This window comes from Lampetra fluviatilis, chromosome 67 (assembly GCF_964198595.1).
Source record: "Lampetra fluviatilis chromosome 67, kcLamFluv1.1, whole genome shotgun sequence".
NCBI lineage: Eukaryota > Metazoa > Chordata > Hyperoartia > Petromyzontiformes > Petromyzontidae > Lampetra > Lampetra fluviatilis.
The window spans coordinates 265,758-284,457 of NC_136341.1; the positions used below are offsets into that span (position 1 = coordinate 265,758).

General features: G+C 55.4%; 1 protein-coding gene across 1 annotated transcript in view; it reads left to right on the top strand.

The window, feature by feature from the left end:
* Positions 1-18,700, top strand: part of LOC144952432 (2-acylglycerol O-acyltransferase 1-like) — a 57,274-nt gene that overhangs the window by 22,205 nt on the left and 16,369 nt on the right. The window contains exons 3-4 of the mRNA XM_078882830.1: positions 6,617-6,795; positions 15,129-15,333. Coding sequence (XP_078738956.1) covers positions 6,617-6,795; positions 15,129-15,333 — 384 coding nt within the window. The remainder of the gene's footprint in view (positions 1-6,616; positions 6,796-15,128; positions 15,334-18,700) is intronic.

The following is an 18,700-nucleotide window of genomic DNA, read 5'->3' on the forward strand; positions in this document are numbered from 1 at the left end:
ATTCACCTCCATTTCCATGGTGAACTGAATGGCCGGGTTTTGTGCATTGAGATGATTTAGAAAATCGTTAAGTGTATCTTTACCATGTGGCCAGACAACCAAAGTGTCATCCACATATCTAAACCAAAAGGATGGTTTTAATGTGCTCGAGGCAAGTGCTCTGGTTTCAAAGTTTTCCATGTACAAATTTGCTATAGCAGGAGATAAAGGAGAGCCCATTGCTGCTCCCTCCCTTTGTTTAAAGAATTCACCTCTCCATAAGAAGTAAGTGTTATTTAAACAATGGTCAGCGAGTTTCGGAATATCTTTTGGTAAATCTGTATTCTTTACCAGTGTATCAAGTAATTTAAGCGACTCGCTCACTGGAACCTTAGTGAATAGCGAAATCACATCAAAACTCACCAAAATATCATTAGGGTTAAGCTTAATATCTTTGATCATATTCACAAGATGTTCTGAATTTCTTATGAATGATGATGTCCTACCGATGTAGGGCTGTATTTGTTTAGTTACATATTTTGCTAATTTATATGTGGCAGAGCCAATTGTACTGACTATGGGTCGTAAAGGGATGCCGATTTTATGGATCTTTGGTAGCCCATACAGTCTAGGTGGTTTTGAAGCCCTTGGCTTAATTAGGAATTGCTCATTTTTTGGGATTAATGAATTTGCAATGATTGCAGTAGTCTTACGTTCCAGAGTATTAGTTGGATCTCGTTTAATTTTAATGTAGGTACTTTCCTCTAATAAATCTTTAATTTTATTATCATAATCGGCTCGTGACATCACTACAGTAGTGCGGCCCTTATCCGCTGCTAGGATTTGAATATCTTTATTTAGACGAAGCTCTCTTAAGGCTTTTGCCTCGTTCGAGCTAATATTTACTTTCGGTATTTTACTATTCTCAATTATTTTGGCAACCTCGTGTCTAGTCATCTCTGCCTCATTATGTGGAAGAAGTCTTACTGCTGATTCTACCTCAGCAATTATCTCATCCACTGGAATTGTGCGTGGGGTAACGCCAAAGTTAAGGCCTTTAGAAAGGACAGAAATCATGTCAGTGGTTAAATTAGTGTTAGTCAAGTTCATTACGGTTTTGTTTTTAAATTGTTCGTTTTTAATAGGGATTTGTTTATTGTAAAGTCTAGAAAATTTGTTAATTTGGTTAGCATTTGTTAGATTAAACACATTATCAGCCGATTGTTGTGTTATAGTATCGATTATATTCCAATCATGCATGGACACACTATTGCTTATATTTAAATGTAAATGCTTTAGCGATTCAGAAATGCTGGATAATTCACTCCTGTTGTGTTGTATTCTCTCTATTAATAATAATTCGCTAGCTTTGTGTAGTATTTTGTTAGCTTTAGAAGACTTTATGTGATGTGTTAACGCAGTTAAAATAACACATCACATAAAGTCTTCTAAAGCTAACAAAATACTACACAAAGCTAGCGAATTATTATTAATAGAGAGAATACAACACAACAGGAGTGAATTATCCAGCATTTCTGAATCGCTAAAGCATTTACATTTAAATATAAGCAATAGTGTGTCCATGCATGATTGGAATATAATCGATACTATAACACAACAATCGGCTGATAATGTGTTTAATCTAACAAATGCTAACCAAATTAACAAATTTTCTAGACTTTACAATAAACAAATCCCTATTAAAAACGAACAATTTAAAAACAAAACCGTAATGAACTTGACTAACACTAATTTAACCACTGACATGATTTCTGTCCTTTCTAAAGGCCTTAACTTTGCCGTTACCCCACGCACAATTCCAGTGGATGAGATAATTGCTGAGGTAGAATCAGCAGTAAGACTTCTTCCACATAATGAGGCAGAGATGACTAGACACGAGGTTGCCAAAATAATTGAGAATAGTAAAATACCGAAAGTAAATATTAGCTCGAACGAGGCAAAAGCCTTAAGAGAGCTTCGTCTAAATAAAGATATTCAAATCCTAGCAGCGGATAAGGGCCGCACTACTGTAGTGATGTCACGAGCCGATTATGATAATAAAATTAAAGATTTATTAGAGGAAAGTACCTACATTAAAATTAAACGAGATCCAACTAATACTCTGGAACGTAAGACTACTGCAATCATTGCAAATTCATTAATCCCAAAAAATGAGCAATTCCTAATTAAGCCAAGGGCTTCAAAACCACCTAGACTGTATGGGCTACCAAAGATCCATAAAATCGGCATCCCTTTACGACCCATAGTCAGTACAATTGGCTCTGCCACATATAAATTAGCAAAATATGTAACTAAACAAATACAGCCCTACATCGGTAGGACATCATCATTCATAAGAAATTCAGAACATCTTGTGAATATGATCAAAGATATTAAGCTTAACCCTAATGATATTTTGGTGAGTTTTGATGTGATTTCGCTATTCACTAAGGTTCCAGTGAGCGAGTCGCTTAAATTACTTGATACACTGGTAAAGAATACAGATTTACCAAAAGATATTCCGAAACTCGCTGACCATTGTTTAAATAACACTTACTTCTTATGGAGAGGTGAATTCTTTAAACAAAGGGAGGGAGCAGCAATGGGCTCTCCTTTATCTCCTGCTATAGCAAATTTGTACATGGAAAACTTTGAAACCAGAGCACTTGCCTCGAGCACATTAAAACCATCCTTTTGGTTTAGATATGTGGATGACACTTTGGTTGTCTGGCCACATGGTAAAGATACACTTAACGATTTTCTAAATCATCTCAATGCACAAAACCCGGCCATTCAGTTCACCATGGAAATGGAGGTGAATAACACACTCCCGTTCCTGGATATTTTACTTGGGCATGGCCTAAATGGTAAAATAACACACAGCGTTTACAGAAAGCAAACGCACACTGATGCCTATCTGAATGCGAAATCGCATCATCACCCAGCTCAGAAATCCTCTCTAATCAAGACGCTCATACATCGGGCTAAAACAGTGTCAGATGATGAAAGTCTAGTGAGAGAGATTAAACATGTTAAAGAAGCACTAAGACAGAATGGCTACAATAATGCTCAAATTAACAGAGCACTAAATGCCAAATCACGATCGCAAAGCAACACTGATGAAAGCGATCAGATTATTAAAACAATAAAAATACCATTTATCTCAGGAGTAACTGACAAATTAGCCCGTGTTTTGCAAAAGCAAAACATTACAGTAAGATTTGGTACAGTACACAAAATTCAACAATTAGTAACGTGCACTAAAGACGAATTACCTAAATTATCAACAGAAGGTGTATATCGGATTAATTGTGTATGTGGCAGATGCTATATTGGACAGACAGGGCGTAACGTTAGTGTAAGACTAAAAGAACACCAGAGAAATATTAAACTATCGCAAACACAACTGTCGGCAGTGGCAGAACATGCTTGTCAACAGGGACACTCAATTGATTTTGACAACGTTGAAGTGTTGTGTAAAACTAGTTACTACTGGCAAAGACTAATTAGAGAATCCATTGAGATTGAGAGAAACAGAAATAACTTTAATCGCTCAGACAGCTACAGGCTTAGTGCGGCCTGGAAGCGTATTATTAAATAAGATGCATTACAATTCCTTATAAGGGAAACAAGCACTAACTGATTATTAATGTAGCATAATCACAATAGAACACATTCCAAATGATTACTAATCTACAACTCGCATCGTAACAATAGCCTTATTACTAATCAAGTATATAATTACAATAACCCCCCCCCTCAAATCTTTGCACCTGATGAGTTAATGAGTTAATGATGACGTCACCCTGCTGCTGCTCTATATAAGAACGGGAGACACAGCAGAGCCTCACCATTCTGGCGAATTGCCCGATGATGCTGGATGTAATTACCAGCGAAACGTCGTACTCAAATTGTAAATGTTGTGGTTTCACGCTTCAACACACCGGTGGGCTAAAGCAGTGAACTATTTGTCTTTTGTCAACGTGACACTTTTTTTTTACTGATTGGCCGTGTCGGGTGGTGGAGGGTTACGACACATTTATAAATAACGCGATCTAAACCCAAAAATCGTTGATTATGAACAGGGTGGGTGGGTTGGTGAGAGGGTGGGTGGGTGAGTGGGTTGGTGAGAGGGTGGGTGGGTGGGTGAGTGGGTTGGTGAGAGGGTGGGTGGGTGGGTGGGTGAGTGGGTTGGTGAGAGGGTGGGTGGGTGAGTGGGTTGGTGAGAGGGTGAGAGGGTGGGTGAGTGGGTGAGAGGGTGGGTGGCTCGGTGGCTGGCTGGGTGGCTGGGTGGCTGGCTGGGTGGCTGGGTGAATGAGTTGGTGGGTAAATGCATGGATGGGTGAGTGAGTGGGTGGATGAGTGAACGAATGAGTGTGTGGTTGTGGAATGGTGAGTGGGTTAGTGGGTGAGACGGTAGGTCAGTGAATTGATGAATGAGTGAGTGGATGGGGCGTGTGGTGTCGATGGGATGTTATCTCCCTCCGCTAGTATACAGGAGGTCGTGGGCTCGATCCCATGCCCGACGACTCCTGCTGTATATTTGGAGTTTTGTGTGTCTCTCTCTCACCGTGGTCACGTGGATTTTCCCTCTGGGTGCTCCGGTTTTTTGCTCCACATTTAGACTCAACGTCACGCGTTCTCGGAGTATTTGGCTGCTGCAATCAATTTCCACGTAATAATGATGACGACGACGATGATGATGCTGACGACGATAACGACGATGATGATGACGATGACGACAATGACGACGATAACGACGATGATGATGACGACGATGATGATGACGATGAGCCACTTCGCTGGGCTATCATTGTGATGGCCAGGTCGCTTCTGAAAAGAGATCCGCCACCACTCTTCCACCACCACTCCTCCTCCACCACTCCTCCACCACTCCTCCCCCACCACTCCTCCACCACTCCACCACTCCTCCCCCACCACTCCTCCTCCACCACTCCACCACTCCTCCACCACTCCTCCCCCACCACTCCTCCACCACTCCACCACTCCTCCTCCACCACTCCACCACTCCTCCACCACTCCTCCCCCACCACTCCTCCTCCACCACTTCACCACTCCTCCACCACTCCTCCCCCACCACTCCTCCACCACTCCACCACTCCTCCTCCACCACTCCTCCCCCACCACTCCTCCACCACTCCCCCACCACTCCCCCACCACTCCACCACCACTCCACCACCACTCTGCCACCACTCCTCCTCCACCACTCATCCACCACTCCTCCACCACTCCCCCACCACTCCACCACCACTCCACCACCACTCCCCCACCACTCCTCCACCACTCCTCCACCACTCCCCCACCACTCCTCCACCACTCCTCCACCACTCCCCCACCACTCCACCACCACTCCCCCACCACTCCCCCACAACTCCCCCACAACTCCTCCTCCACCACTCCTCCACCACTCCCCCACCACTCCCCCACCACTCCCCCACAACTCCTCCTCCACCACTCCCCCACCACTCCCCCACCACTCCTCCACCACTCCTCCTCCACCACTCCTCCACCACTCCCCCACCACTCCCCCACCACTCCCCCACAACTCCTCCTCCACCACTCCCCCACCACTCCCCCACCACTCCTCCACCACCACTCCTCCACCACTCCTCCTCCACCACTCCTCCACCACTCCCCCACCACTCCCCCACCACTCCCCCACAACTCCTCCTCCACCACTCCCCCACCACTCCCCCACAACTCCCCCACAACTCCTCCTCCACCACTCCTCCACCACTCCCCCACCACTCCCCCACCACTCCCCCACAACTCCTCCTCCACCACTCCTCCACCACCACTCCTCCACCACTCCTCCTCCACCACTCCTCCACCACTCCCCCACCACTCCCCCACCACTCCCCCACAACTCCTCCTCCACCACTCCCCCACCACTCCCCCACCACTCCTCCACCACCACTCCTCCACCACTCCTCCTCCACCACTCCTCCACCACTCCCCCACCACTCCCCCACCACTCCCCCACAACTCCTCCTCCACCACTCCCCCACCACTCCTCCACCACCACTCCTCCACCACTCCTCCACCACTCCTCCTCCACCACTCCCCCACCACTCCCCCACCACTCCCCCACCACTCCCCCACAACTCCTCCTCCACCACTCCCCCACCACTCCTCCACCACTCCTCCTCCACCACTCCTCCACCACTCCCCCACCACTCCCCCACCACTCCCCCACAACTCCTCCTCCACCACTCCCCCACCACTCCTCCTCCACCACTCTGCCACCACTCCTCTGCGTTGGGTTTGCAGTGGACAGCGGATTGCGTAATCACCTAGAAACCCGAGAAACACAATCCCCGTGACCCTCACTCTACCCCCCTGCCACCCCCCATGACCCCCCCCCCTCCATCCCCCGTGACCTCCCCTCCACCCCCGTGGCTCTCCCCCACCACCCCCCTGCGTGTCCCCGAGTATCTCCCCTGTGCCCCCCCCCCATGTCCCCCCACGTATACCCCGCGTGTGTCCCCACGTGTCCCCACCATATCCCCATCGTGTCCCCAGCGTGTCCCAGCGTGTCCCCACCGTGTCCCCACCATGTCCCCACCATGTCCCCAGCGTGTCCCAGCGTGTCCCAGCGCGTCTCTCCGTGTCTCAGCCCAGGTGTGCCTAGCCGTCTTCGTGCTGCTGCTGTTTTCGCGCCTCTGGTGGTTGGCGCTCGCCTACCTCCTGTGGCTCTACCTCGACTGGGAGACGCCGCAGAGCGGAGGGCGGCGGTTCGAGTGGGTGCGCTCCTGGCGGCTCTGGAGACACTTCAGAGATTACTTCCCCATTCACGTACGGAGGGGGGGACACACTGGGACACGCCGGGGACACCCTGGGGACACACTGGGGACACACTAGGGACACACTGGGACACACTGGGACACGTGGGGACACCCTGGGGACACACTGGGGACACACTGGGGCACACTGGGACACACTGGGGACACACTGGGGCACACTGGGACACACTGGGACACACTGGGACACACTGGGGACACACTGGGACACACTGGGACACACTGGGGACACACTGGGGACACGTGGGGACACACTGGGGACACACTGGGACACACTGGGGACACACTGGGGGCACACTGGGACACACTGGGACACACTGGGGACACGTGGGGACACACTGGGGACACACGGGGACACGTGGGGACACACTGGGGACACACTGGGGACACACTGGGACACACTGGGGACACACTGGGGACACACTGGGGACACACTGGGGACACACGGGGACACACTGGGGACACACTGGGACACACTGGGGACACACTGGGGACACACTGGGGACACACTGGGACACACTGGGGACACACTGGGGACACACTGGGACACACTGGGGACACACTGGGACACACTGGGGACACACTGGGGACACACAGGGACACAGTGGGGACACACTGGGGACACACTGGGACACACTGGGGACACACTGGGGACACACTGGGGACACACAGGGACACAGTGGGGACACACTGGGGACACACTGGGACACACTGGGGACACACTGGGGACACACAGGGACACAGTGGGGACACACTGGGGACACGCTGGGACACAGTGGGGACACCCTGGGGACACGCTGGGGACACGCTGGGGACACGCTGGGGACACACTGGGGACACACTGGGGACACACTGGGACACGTGGGGACACACTGGGGACACACTGGGACACGCTGGGGACACGCTGGGGACACACTGGGGACACACTGGGGACACACTGGGACACACTGGGACACGTGGGGACACCCTGGGGACACACTGGGACACGCTGGGGCACACTGGGGCACACCGGGGACACGCCGGGGACACCCTGGGGCACACTGGGGACACACTGGGACACGCTGGGGACACGCTGGGGACACGCTGGGGACACGCTGGGGACACGCTGGGGACACACTGGGGACACACTGGGGACACACTGGGACACACTGGGGACACACTGGGACACACTGGGACACACTGGGACACACTGGGGACACACTGGGACACACTGGGACACACTGGGGACACACTGGGGACACACTGGGACACGTGGGGACACACTGGGGACACACTGGGGACACACTGGGACACACTGGGGACACACTGGGGACACACTGGGACACGTGGGGACACACTGGGGACACACTGGGGACACACTGGGACACGTGGGACACACTGGGACACACCGGGGACACGCCGGGGACACCCTGGGGCACACTGGGGCACACTGGGGACACACTGGGGACACACTGGGGCACACTGGGGACACACTGGGGACACACTGGGACACACTGGGGACACACTGGGGACACACTGGGACACACTGGGACACACTGGGGACACACTGGGGCACACTGGGGACACACTGGGGCACACTGGGGCACACTGGGGACACACTGGGGACACACTGGGACACACTGGGGACACACTGGGGACACACTGGGACACACTGGGGACACACTGGGGCACACTGGGGACACACTGGGGCACACTGGGACACACTGGGGACACACTGGGGACACACTGGGGACACACTGGGACACACTGGGGACACACTGGGGACACACAGGGACACACGGGGACACACGGGGACACGTGGGGACACACTGGGGACACACTGGGACACACTGGGGACACACTGGGGGCACACTGGGGACACCCTGGGGCACACTGGGGACACACTGGGACACACTGGGACACACTGGGGACACACTGGGGACACACTGGGACACACTGGGGACACACTGGGGACACACTGGGGCACACTGGGGACACACTGGGGCACACTGGGGCACACTGGGGCACACTGGGACACACTGGGGACACACTGGGGACACACTGGGGACACACTGGGGACACACTGGGGACGCACTGGGGACACACAGGGACACACGGGGACACGTGGGGACACACTGGGGACACACTGGGACACACTGGGGACACACTGGGGGCACACTGGGGACACGTGGGGACACACTGGGGACACGTGGGGACACACTGGGGACACACTGGGGACACACTGGGGACACACTGGGGACACACTGGGGACACGCGGGGACACGTGGGAACACACTGGGGACACACTGGGGACACACTGGGGACACGTGGGGACACACTGGGGACACTTGCGGACACACTGGGGACACACTGGGACACACTGGGGACACACTGGGGACACACAGGGACACAGTGGGGACACACTGGGGACACACTGGGGACACACTGGGGACACACTGGGACACACTGGGGACACACTGGGGACACACTGGGGACACACTGGGACACACGGGGACACGTGGGGACACACTGGGGACACACTGGGGCACACTGGGGACACACTGGGACACACTGGAGACACACTGGGGACACACAGGGACACACGGGGACACGTGGGGACACACTGGGGACACACTGGGGACACACTGGGGGCACACTGGGACACACTGGGGACACACTGGGGACACACTGGGGACACACTGGGACACACTGGGGACACACTGGGACACACTGGGACACACTGGGGACACACTGGGACACACTGGGGACACACTGGGGACACACTGGGACACGTGGGGACACACTGGGGACACACTGGGGACACACTGGGACACGTGGGGACACACTGGGACACGTGGGACACACTGGGACACACCGGGGACACGCCGGGGTCACCCTGGGGCACACTGGGGCACACTGGGGACACACTGGGGACACACTGGGGCATACTGGGGACACACTGGGGACACACTGGGGACACACTGGGGACACACTGGGGACACACTGGGACACACTGGGGACACACTGGGGACACACTGGGGCACACTGGGGACACACTGGGGCACACTGGGGCACACTGGGGACACACTGGGGACACACTGGAACACACTGGGGACACACTGGGGACACACTGGGACACACTGGGGACACACTGGGGCACACTGGGGACACACTGGGGCACACTGGGGCACACTGGGACACACTGGGGACACACTGGGGACACACTGGGGACACACTGGGGACACACTGGGACACACTGGGGACACACTGGGGACACACAGGGACACACGGGGACACGTGGGGACACGTGGGGACACACTGGGGACACACTGGGACACACTGGGGACACACTGGGGGCACACTGGGGACACCCTGGGGCACACTGGGGACACACTGGGACACACTGGGACACACTGGGGACACACTGGGACACACTGGGGACACACTGGGGACACACTGGGGCACACTGGGGACACACTGGGGCACACTGGGGCACACTGGGACACACTGGGGACACACTGGGGACACACTGGGGACACAATGGGGACACACTGGGGACGCACTGGGGACACACAGGGACACACGGGGACACGTGGGGACACACTGGGGACACACTGGGACACACTGGGGACACACTGGGGGCACACTGGGGACACGTGGGGACACACTGGGGACACGTGGGGACACACTGGGGACACACTGGGGACACACTGGGAACACACTGGGGACACACTGGGACACACTGGGGACACACTGGGGGCACACTGGGGACACCCTGGGGCACACTGGGGACACACTGGGACACACTGGGACACACTGGGGACACACTGGGACACACTGGGGACACACTGGGGACACACTGGGACACACTGGGGACACACTGGGGACACACTGGGGCACACTGGGGCACACTGGGGCACACTGGGACACACTGGGGACACACTGGGGACACACTGGGGACACACTGGGGACACACTGGGACACACTGGGGACGCACTGGGGACACACAGGGACACACGGGGACACGTGGGGACACACTGGGGACACACTGGGACACACTGGGGACACACTGGGGGCACACTGGGGACACGTGGGGACACACTGGGGACACGTGGGGACACACTGGGGACACACTGGGGACACACTGGGGACACACGGGGACACGTGGGGACACACTGGGGACACACTGGGGACACACTGGGGACACGTGGGGACACACTGGGGACACTTGGGGACACACTGGGGACACACTGGGACACACTGGGGACACACTGGGGACACACAGGGACACAGTGGGGACACACTGGGGACACACTGGGGACACACTGGGACACACTGGGGACACACTGGGGACACACTGGGGACACACTGGGACACACGGGGACACGTGGGGACACACTGGGGACACACTGGGGCACACTGGGGACACACTGGGACACACTGGAGACACACTGGGGACACACAGGGACACGCGGGGACACGTGGGGACACACTGGGGACACACTGGGACACACTGGGGACACACTGGGGGCACACTGGGACACACTGGGGACACACTGGGGACACACTGGGGACACGTGGGGACACACTGGGGACACGTGGGGACACACTGGGGACACACTGGGACACACTGGGGACACACAGGGACACACTGGGGACACACTGGGGACACGTGGGGACACAGTGGGGACACACTGGGACACTCTGGGACACACTGGGGACACACTGGGACACTCTGGGACACACTGGGGACACACTGGGGACACACTGGGGACACTCTGGGGACACTCTGGGGACACACTGGGGACACACTGGGACACTCTGGGACACACTGGGGACACACAGGGACACAGTGGGGACACGTGGGGACACACTGGGACACACTGGGGACACACTGGGACACACTGGGGACACACTGGGGACACACTGGGGACACGTGGGGACACACTGGGACACACTGGGGACACTCTGGGACACTGGGACACACTGGGGACACACTGGGACACACTGGGGACACACTGGGACACTCTGGGACACACTGGGACACACTGGGACACACTGGGGGCACACTGGGACACACTGGGGACACACTGGGACACTCTGGGACACACTGGGGACACTCTGGGACACACTGGGGACACACTGGGGACACACTGGGGACACACTGAGGACACACTGGGGACACGTGGGGACACACTGGGACACTCTGTGACACACTGGGGACACTCTGGGACACACTGGGGACACACTGGGACACTCTGAGACACACTGGGGACACGTGGGGACACACTGGGACACACTGGGGACACACTGGGACACACTGGGGACACACTGGGACACGTGGGGACACACTGGGGACACACTGAGACACGTGGGGACACGCTGGGGACACACTGGGGACACACTGGGGACACACTGGGGACACACTGGGGACACACTGGAGACACACTGGTGACACCCTGGGGCACACTGGGGACACACTGGGGACACACTGGGGACACACTGGGGACACACTGGGGACACACTGGAGACACACTGGGGACACCCTGGGGCACACTGGGGCACACTGGGGACACACTGGGGACACACTGGGACACACTGGGGACACACTGGGGCACACTGGGGACACAGTGGGGACACAGTGGGACACACTGGGGACACACTGGGACACACTGGGGACACACTGGGGACACACAGGGACACTCTGGGGCACACTGGGGCACACTGGGGACACACTGGGGACACACTGGGACACACTGGGGACACACTGGGGCACACTGGGGACACAGTGGGGACACAGTGGGGACACACTGGGACACTCTGGGACACACTGGGGACACTCTGGGACACTCTGGGACACACTGGGGACACACTGGGGACACACTGGGGACACTCTGGGGACACTCTGGGGACACACTGGGGACACACTGGGACACTCTGGGACACACTGGGGACACACAGGGACACAGTGGGGACACGTGGGGACACACTGGGACACACTGGGGACACACTGGGACACACTGGGGACACACTGGGGACACACTGGGGACACGTGGGGACACACTGGGACACACTGGGGACACACTGGGACACTGGGACACACTGGGGACACACTGGGACACACTGGGGACACACTGGGACACTCTGGGACACACTGGGGGCACACTGGGACACACTGGGGACACACTGGGACACTCTGGGACACACTGGGGACACTCTGGGACACACTGGGGACACACTGGGGACACACTGAGGACACACTGGGGACACGTGTGGACACACTGGGACACTCTGTGACACACTGGGGACACTCTGGGACACACTGGGGATACACTGGGACACTCTGAGACACACTGGGGACACGTGGGGACACACTGGGACACACTGGGGACACACTGGGACACACTGGGGACACACTGGGACACGTGGGGACACACTGGGGACACACTGAGACACGTGGGGACACGCTGGGGACACACTGGGGACACTCTGGGACACACTGGGGACACACTGGGGACACACTGGGGACACACTGGGGACACACTGGAGACACACTGGTGACACCCTGGGGCACACTGGGGACACACTGGGGACACACTGGGGACACACTGGGGACACACTGGAGACACACTGGGGACACCCTGGGGCACACTGGGGCACACTGGGGACACACTGGGGACACACTGGGACACACTGGGGACACACTGGGGCACACTGGGGACACAGTGGGGTCACAGTGGGACACACTGGGGACACACTGGGACACACTGGGACACACTGGGACACACTGGGGACACACTGGGGACACACTGGGGACACAGTGGGACACACTGGGGACACACTGGGGACACACTGGGACACACTGGGGACACACTGGGGACACACTGGGGACACAGTGGGGACACACTGGGGACACAGTGGGGACACACTGGGACACACTGGGGACACACTGGGGACACACTGGGGACACAGTGGGGACACAGTGGGACACACTGGGGACACACTGGGGACACACTGGGGACACACTGGGACACACTGGGGACACACTGGGGACACACTGGGGACACAGTGGGACACACTGGGGACACACTGGGGACACAGTGGGACACACTGGGGACACACTGGGGACACACTGGGGACACAGTGGGGACACACTGGGGACACACTGGGACACACTGGGACACACTGGGACACGTGGGGACACACTGGGACACAGTGGGACACACTGGGGACACACTGGGAGACACTGGGACACACTGGGACACGTGGGGACACACTGGGGACACAGTGGAACACTGGGGACACACTGGGGACACAGTGGGGACACACTGGGGACACAGTGGGACACACTGGGACACACTGGGGACACACTGGGGACACACTGGGGACACTCTGGGACACGTGGGGACACACTGAGGACACATTGGGGACACTCTGGGACACACTGGGGACACACTGGGACACACTGGGGACACAGTGGGACACACTGGGGACACAGTGGGGACACACTGGGGACACACTGGGACACACTGAGGACACACTGGGGACACGTGGGGACACACTGGGGACACGTGGTGACACACTGGGACACACTGGGGACACACTGGGACACACTGGGGACACGTGGTGACACACTGGGGACACGTGGTGACACACTGGGGACACACTGGGGACACACTGGGACACACTGGGGACACACTGGGGACACGTGGGGACACACTGGGGACACGTGGTGACACACTGGGACACACTGGGACACACTGGGGACACACTGGGGACACGTGGTGACACACTGGGACACACTGGGGACACACTGGGACACACTGGGGACACACTGGGACACACTTACAATAGGCGTTAGAATGCCTCCTTGCCATTAGGACATCCGAACACTTCTCCTGCGTTGCCGGAAATGGTGATGAAACCTCTTCACTGTAAACGCGTTTCATAATTAACGAGGCACGTCTCATGACGACCTCGACCGGCCATCACCTCTTGTTAGTGCGGTTGGCTACGTACGGTGTAAGCAGTTCAACATACACACACAGACTCACATCGTCACTCACCCACTCACATGGCCACTCACATACACTACACATCACACAGCCGGCACTTCCATTAACCCTCCTGCACTCCCCCCCCCCCCTACCATCACCACCGCCACCATCACCACCGCCACCATCATCACCGCCACCATCACCACCGCCACCATCATCACCGCCACCATCATCACCGCCACCATCACCGCCACCACCACCACCGCCACCATCATCACCACCGCCACCACCGCCACCACCGCCACCATCATCACCACCACCACCACCACCGCCGCCACCACCACCGCCACAGCTGGTGAAGACGGCCGAGCTGGAGCCTGACCACAACTACCTCTTTGGCTTCCACCCTCACGGCGTCCTCGTGGCCGGGGGCTTCGGCAACTTTGGCACGGAGGCCACGGGCTTCCGCTCGCTCTTCCCGGGGCTGCGCCCCCACCTCCTCATGCTGCCCTTCTGGTTCCGCATCCCCTTCTTCCGAGAGTACATCATGGCCGGAGGTGGGCGGAGATGTTGACTACCTCGTCTGGTGCGCAGGAGGTCGTGGCTTCGATCACGACCAATGACGACGCCTGCTGCTGCTGCTGTATATTTGGAATCTGCGTCTCCCTCTCTCATCATGATCATTGCGGTGACTGGGGGATGTTGACTACCTCGCCACGGTCTTCTTCTGGGATCCCTCGTAGTCGAGTAGATTTCTCTCCAGGTGTCACTTGTCTTTGTTGTGAGGTGGACCTAGCTGTCCATGGGTCCGGAGATGGCTGAGTCGGCCAATCCGTGACCTGCAGATCTCGGCACAGTGGGGGGGGCACCAGGATGGTCCACCCTGGAGCTCCCCGCTTGACGTCTCTGGTGTGTGTGTTGCTTTGCGGCGTGCTCTTCTGCTGGCTATCAACTCTCTTCGCTCGGCCTCCATGATGGTCTATCAAGAGCATCGATTTCCCAGTTGTTTGCATCTATGTGGCTGCGCTTGAGGTGCATTTTAAGGTTGTCACGGAAACGCTTCCTTTGACCTCCGGGGGCATCGCTGAGCTGGGAATAGAAGATTTGCTTAGGAAGCCTCGAGTCCTTCATCCTCACGAGGTGACCTGCCCCTCTGAGTTGATGCTTCATCATGATGATGGCCTCTATGCTGGATGAATTGGATCACTCCAGGACACCGATATTAGTTCGTCTCTCTTCCCAGGTGATGTTTAGGATTTCCCGGAGACAGCGTCGATGAAACATTTCGAGAGATTTCACGTGTTTACGATGGGTGGTCCAGGTTTCCGCACCATATAAGAGGGTTGGAATGATCACAGCGTTATACACAGACACTTTGGTCTTGGTGGTGATGTCGTGGTCTTCAAAGACCCTGTTCTTAAGTTTGCCAAAGGCAGCACTTGCTCGGGCAATCCAATGTTGGATTTCATGGTCAATTAAGACATTGCTAGAGAGATGGCTGCCTAAGTATGGGAAACTGGGAACGTTTTCTAGTATTGCATTGCAGGTAGTGACTGTAGGGGGTGGTAGGTGTCCTCCCAGAGCTTGTTTTGCTGGTACTCAATGTTAGACCCGTCCTGCTGTAAGCATTTGTACATATATTGACGATGACCTGAAGGTCAGCTTCTGAGCAGGCACTGACTTGGGTATCATCAGCATGTTGGAATTCAATAATGGATGTGATTGATGTTGGTATGCAGGAGGTCGTGGCTTCGATCCTGAGCCTGAAGACGTCTGCTGCTGTATATGTGGAGTGTGCATCTCTCTCTCATCATCATCACGGTGGCTAGGAGATGTTAACTACCTCGCCTGGTGTGCAGGAAGTCGTGAGTTCTATCCCGACCCTAACGATGCATGCTGCTGTATATTTGGAGTTTGTGGTGTCGCTCTCTCTCATCATCATCATGGGGGCTAGGAGATGTTGACTACCTCGTCTGGTACGCAGGAGGTCATGGATTCGATCCCGACCCTGACGATGCCTGCTGCTGAATGTTTGGAGTCTGTGTCTCTCTCCCCATGGTCGTCGCGTGGATTCTTATCCGGGTACTCCGGTTATTTAGATTATTGTCCTGCTATAAATGTCCAAATGTTGGGCCACTTTGTTGAGCTATCATTTGTGATGGCCAGGTCACTTCTGAAAAATCAGTAAATAGCTCAGTGGACTTTGCCTGGTAGGATGGGGATGGTTTCATTGTGTGTCGTGTTTGGGTGAATTGTTTATTTTTCTTGCACGTTGCACCACTATTGTGTTTGTGTGTTGATTGTTGTTGTAACGTTCTTACCCTGTGCCCCTACTGAACATCTGCGAGCAAAGAGCTTTACAGCTCATCGGATTCCTCCTGCAGTATCAACATTCTGACGTCAGCCCCTTGGCTGAGCTACCAGCAGTGACGACGTCCAGGTCGCTTCTGAACAAGAGCTACGGAGTAGCTCAGTCGCAGCCTTAGCCGGTCAAATACAGAAGAGTTGAGTGTCTGGGTCTCTGTGGGTCTCTTTGTGTGTGTGTCTATGTGTCTCTATGGGTCTCTATGGGTCTCTTTGTGTGCGTCTATGGGTCTCTGTGTGTCTCTATTGGTCTCTGTGTGTCTCTATGGGTCTCTGTGTGTCTCTTTGTGTGTGTCTCTGTGTCTCTATGGGTCTCTGTGTGTCTCTATGGGCCTCTCTTGGTCTCTTTGTGTCTCTATGGGTCTCTGTGTGTCTCTATGGGTCTATGTGTGTCTCTTTGTGTGTGTCTCTGTGTCTCTATGGGTCTGTATGTGTCTCTATGGGTCTCTGTGTGTCTCTATGGGCCTCTCTTGGTCTCTTTGTGTCTCAATGGGTCTCTGTGTGTCTCTATGGGTCTCTATGGGTCTCTTTGTGTGTGTCTATGGGTCTCTGTGTGTCTCTATGGGTCTCTGTGTGTCTCTTTGTGTGTGTCTCTGTGTCTATGGGTCTGTATGTGTCTCTATGGGTCTATGTGTGTCTCTATGGGCCTTTCTTGGTCTCTTTGTGTCTCTATGGGTCTCTGTGTGTCTCTATGGGTCTCTATGTGTCTCTATGGGTCTCTGTGTGTGTCTATGGGTCTCTCTTTGTCTCTTTGTGTCTCTATGGGTCTCTGTGTGTCTCTTTGTGTGTGTCTATGTGTCTCTATGGGTCTCTGTGTGTCTCTTTGTGTGTGTCTACATGTCTCTATGGGTCACTATGTGTCTCTATGTGTCTCTCTGTGTGTCTCTATGGGTCTCTCTTGGTCTCTTTGTGTCTCTATGGGTCTCTCTGTGTGTCTCTATGGGTCTCTTTGTGTCTCTATGGGTCTCTTTGCGTCTGTTTGTGTCTCTATGGTTATGTAACGGGTTCCGGAGACACTTGTAGAGGTAACTTCTTTATTACACTCCAACAGTCCTGATACTCTGTAACAGCCTAGGTACACAGCCTAGATACACTACTCTGGCTACGCTCTGGAACTCGCCCTCACAAGGACGTAGAGCTGGGAGTTCCAGAGTCCCACCACTGGCCCTCACATCGTCCCAGGGTCCTGAGATGGCTGGTCTTGGGTCTTGGGTCTTGAGCTACAACTGGCCCTGATCGTCCAGGGAGCTCCCCTTTTATGCCTAGTCCCCAACGAGGGGTGGAGCCGTGTGCGCCCCCAGATATCCCACAGAGCACACACAGCCCCCCCCCCCCCCCGTTGGTGGCGCCAAGGGGCTTAAGCGTCTGGGCCGCCCGGAAACCCAGCGCCTGGCGCCAAGGGGCTTAAGCGTCTGGGCCGCCCAGGGTCCTAAAGCCCCCCAGCAGCCCCTCCCCTCCCATGTCACTACATTACCCTCCTCTATGTAGCCTCCAGCTGTCCCGGCTGTCAATAATTAAAAAGTTTAAATTAACGAAAGGGAGAGAAAAAATACGCGAGCC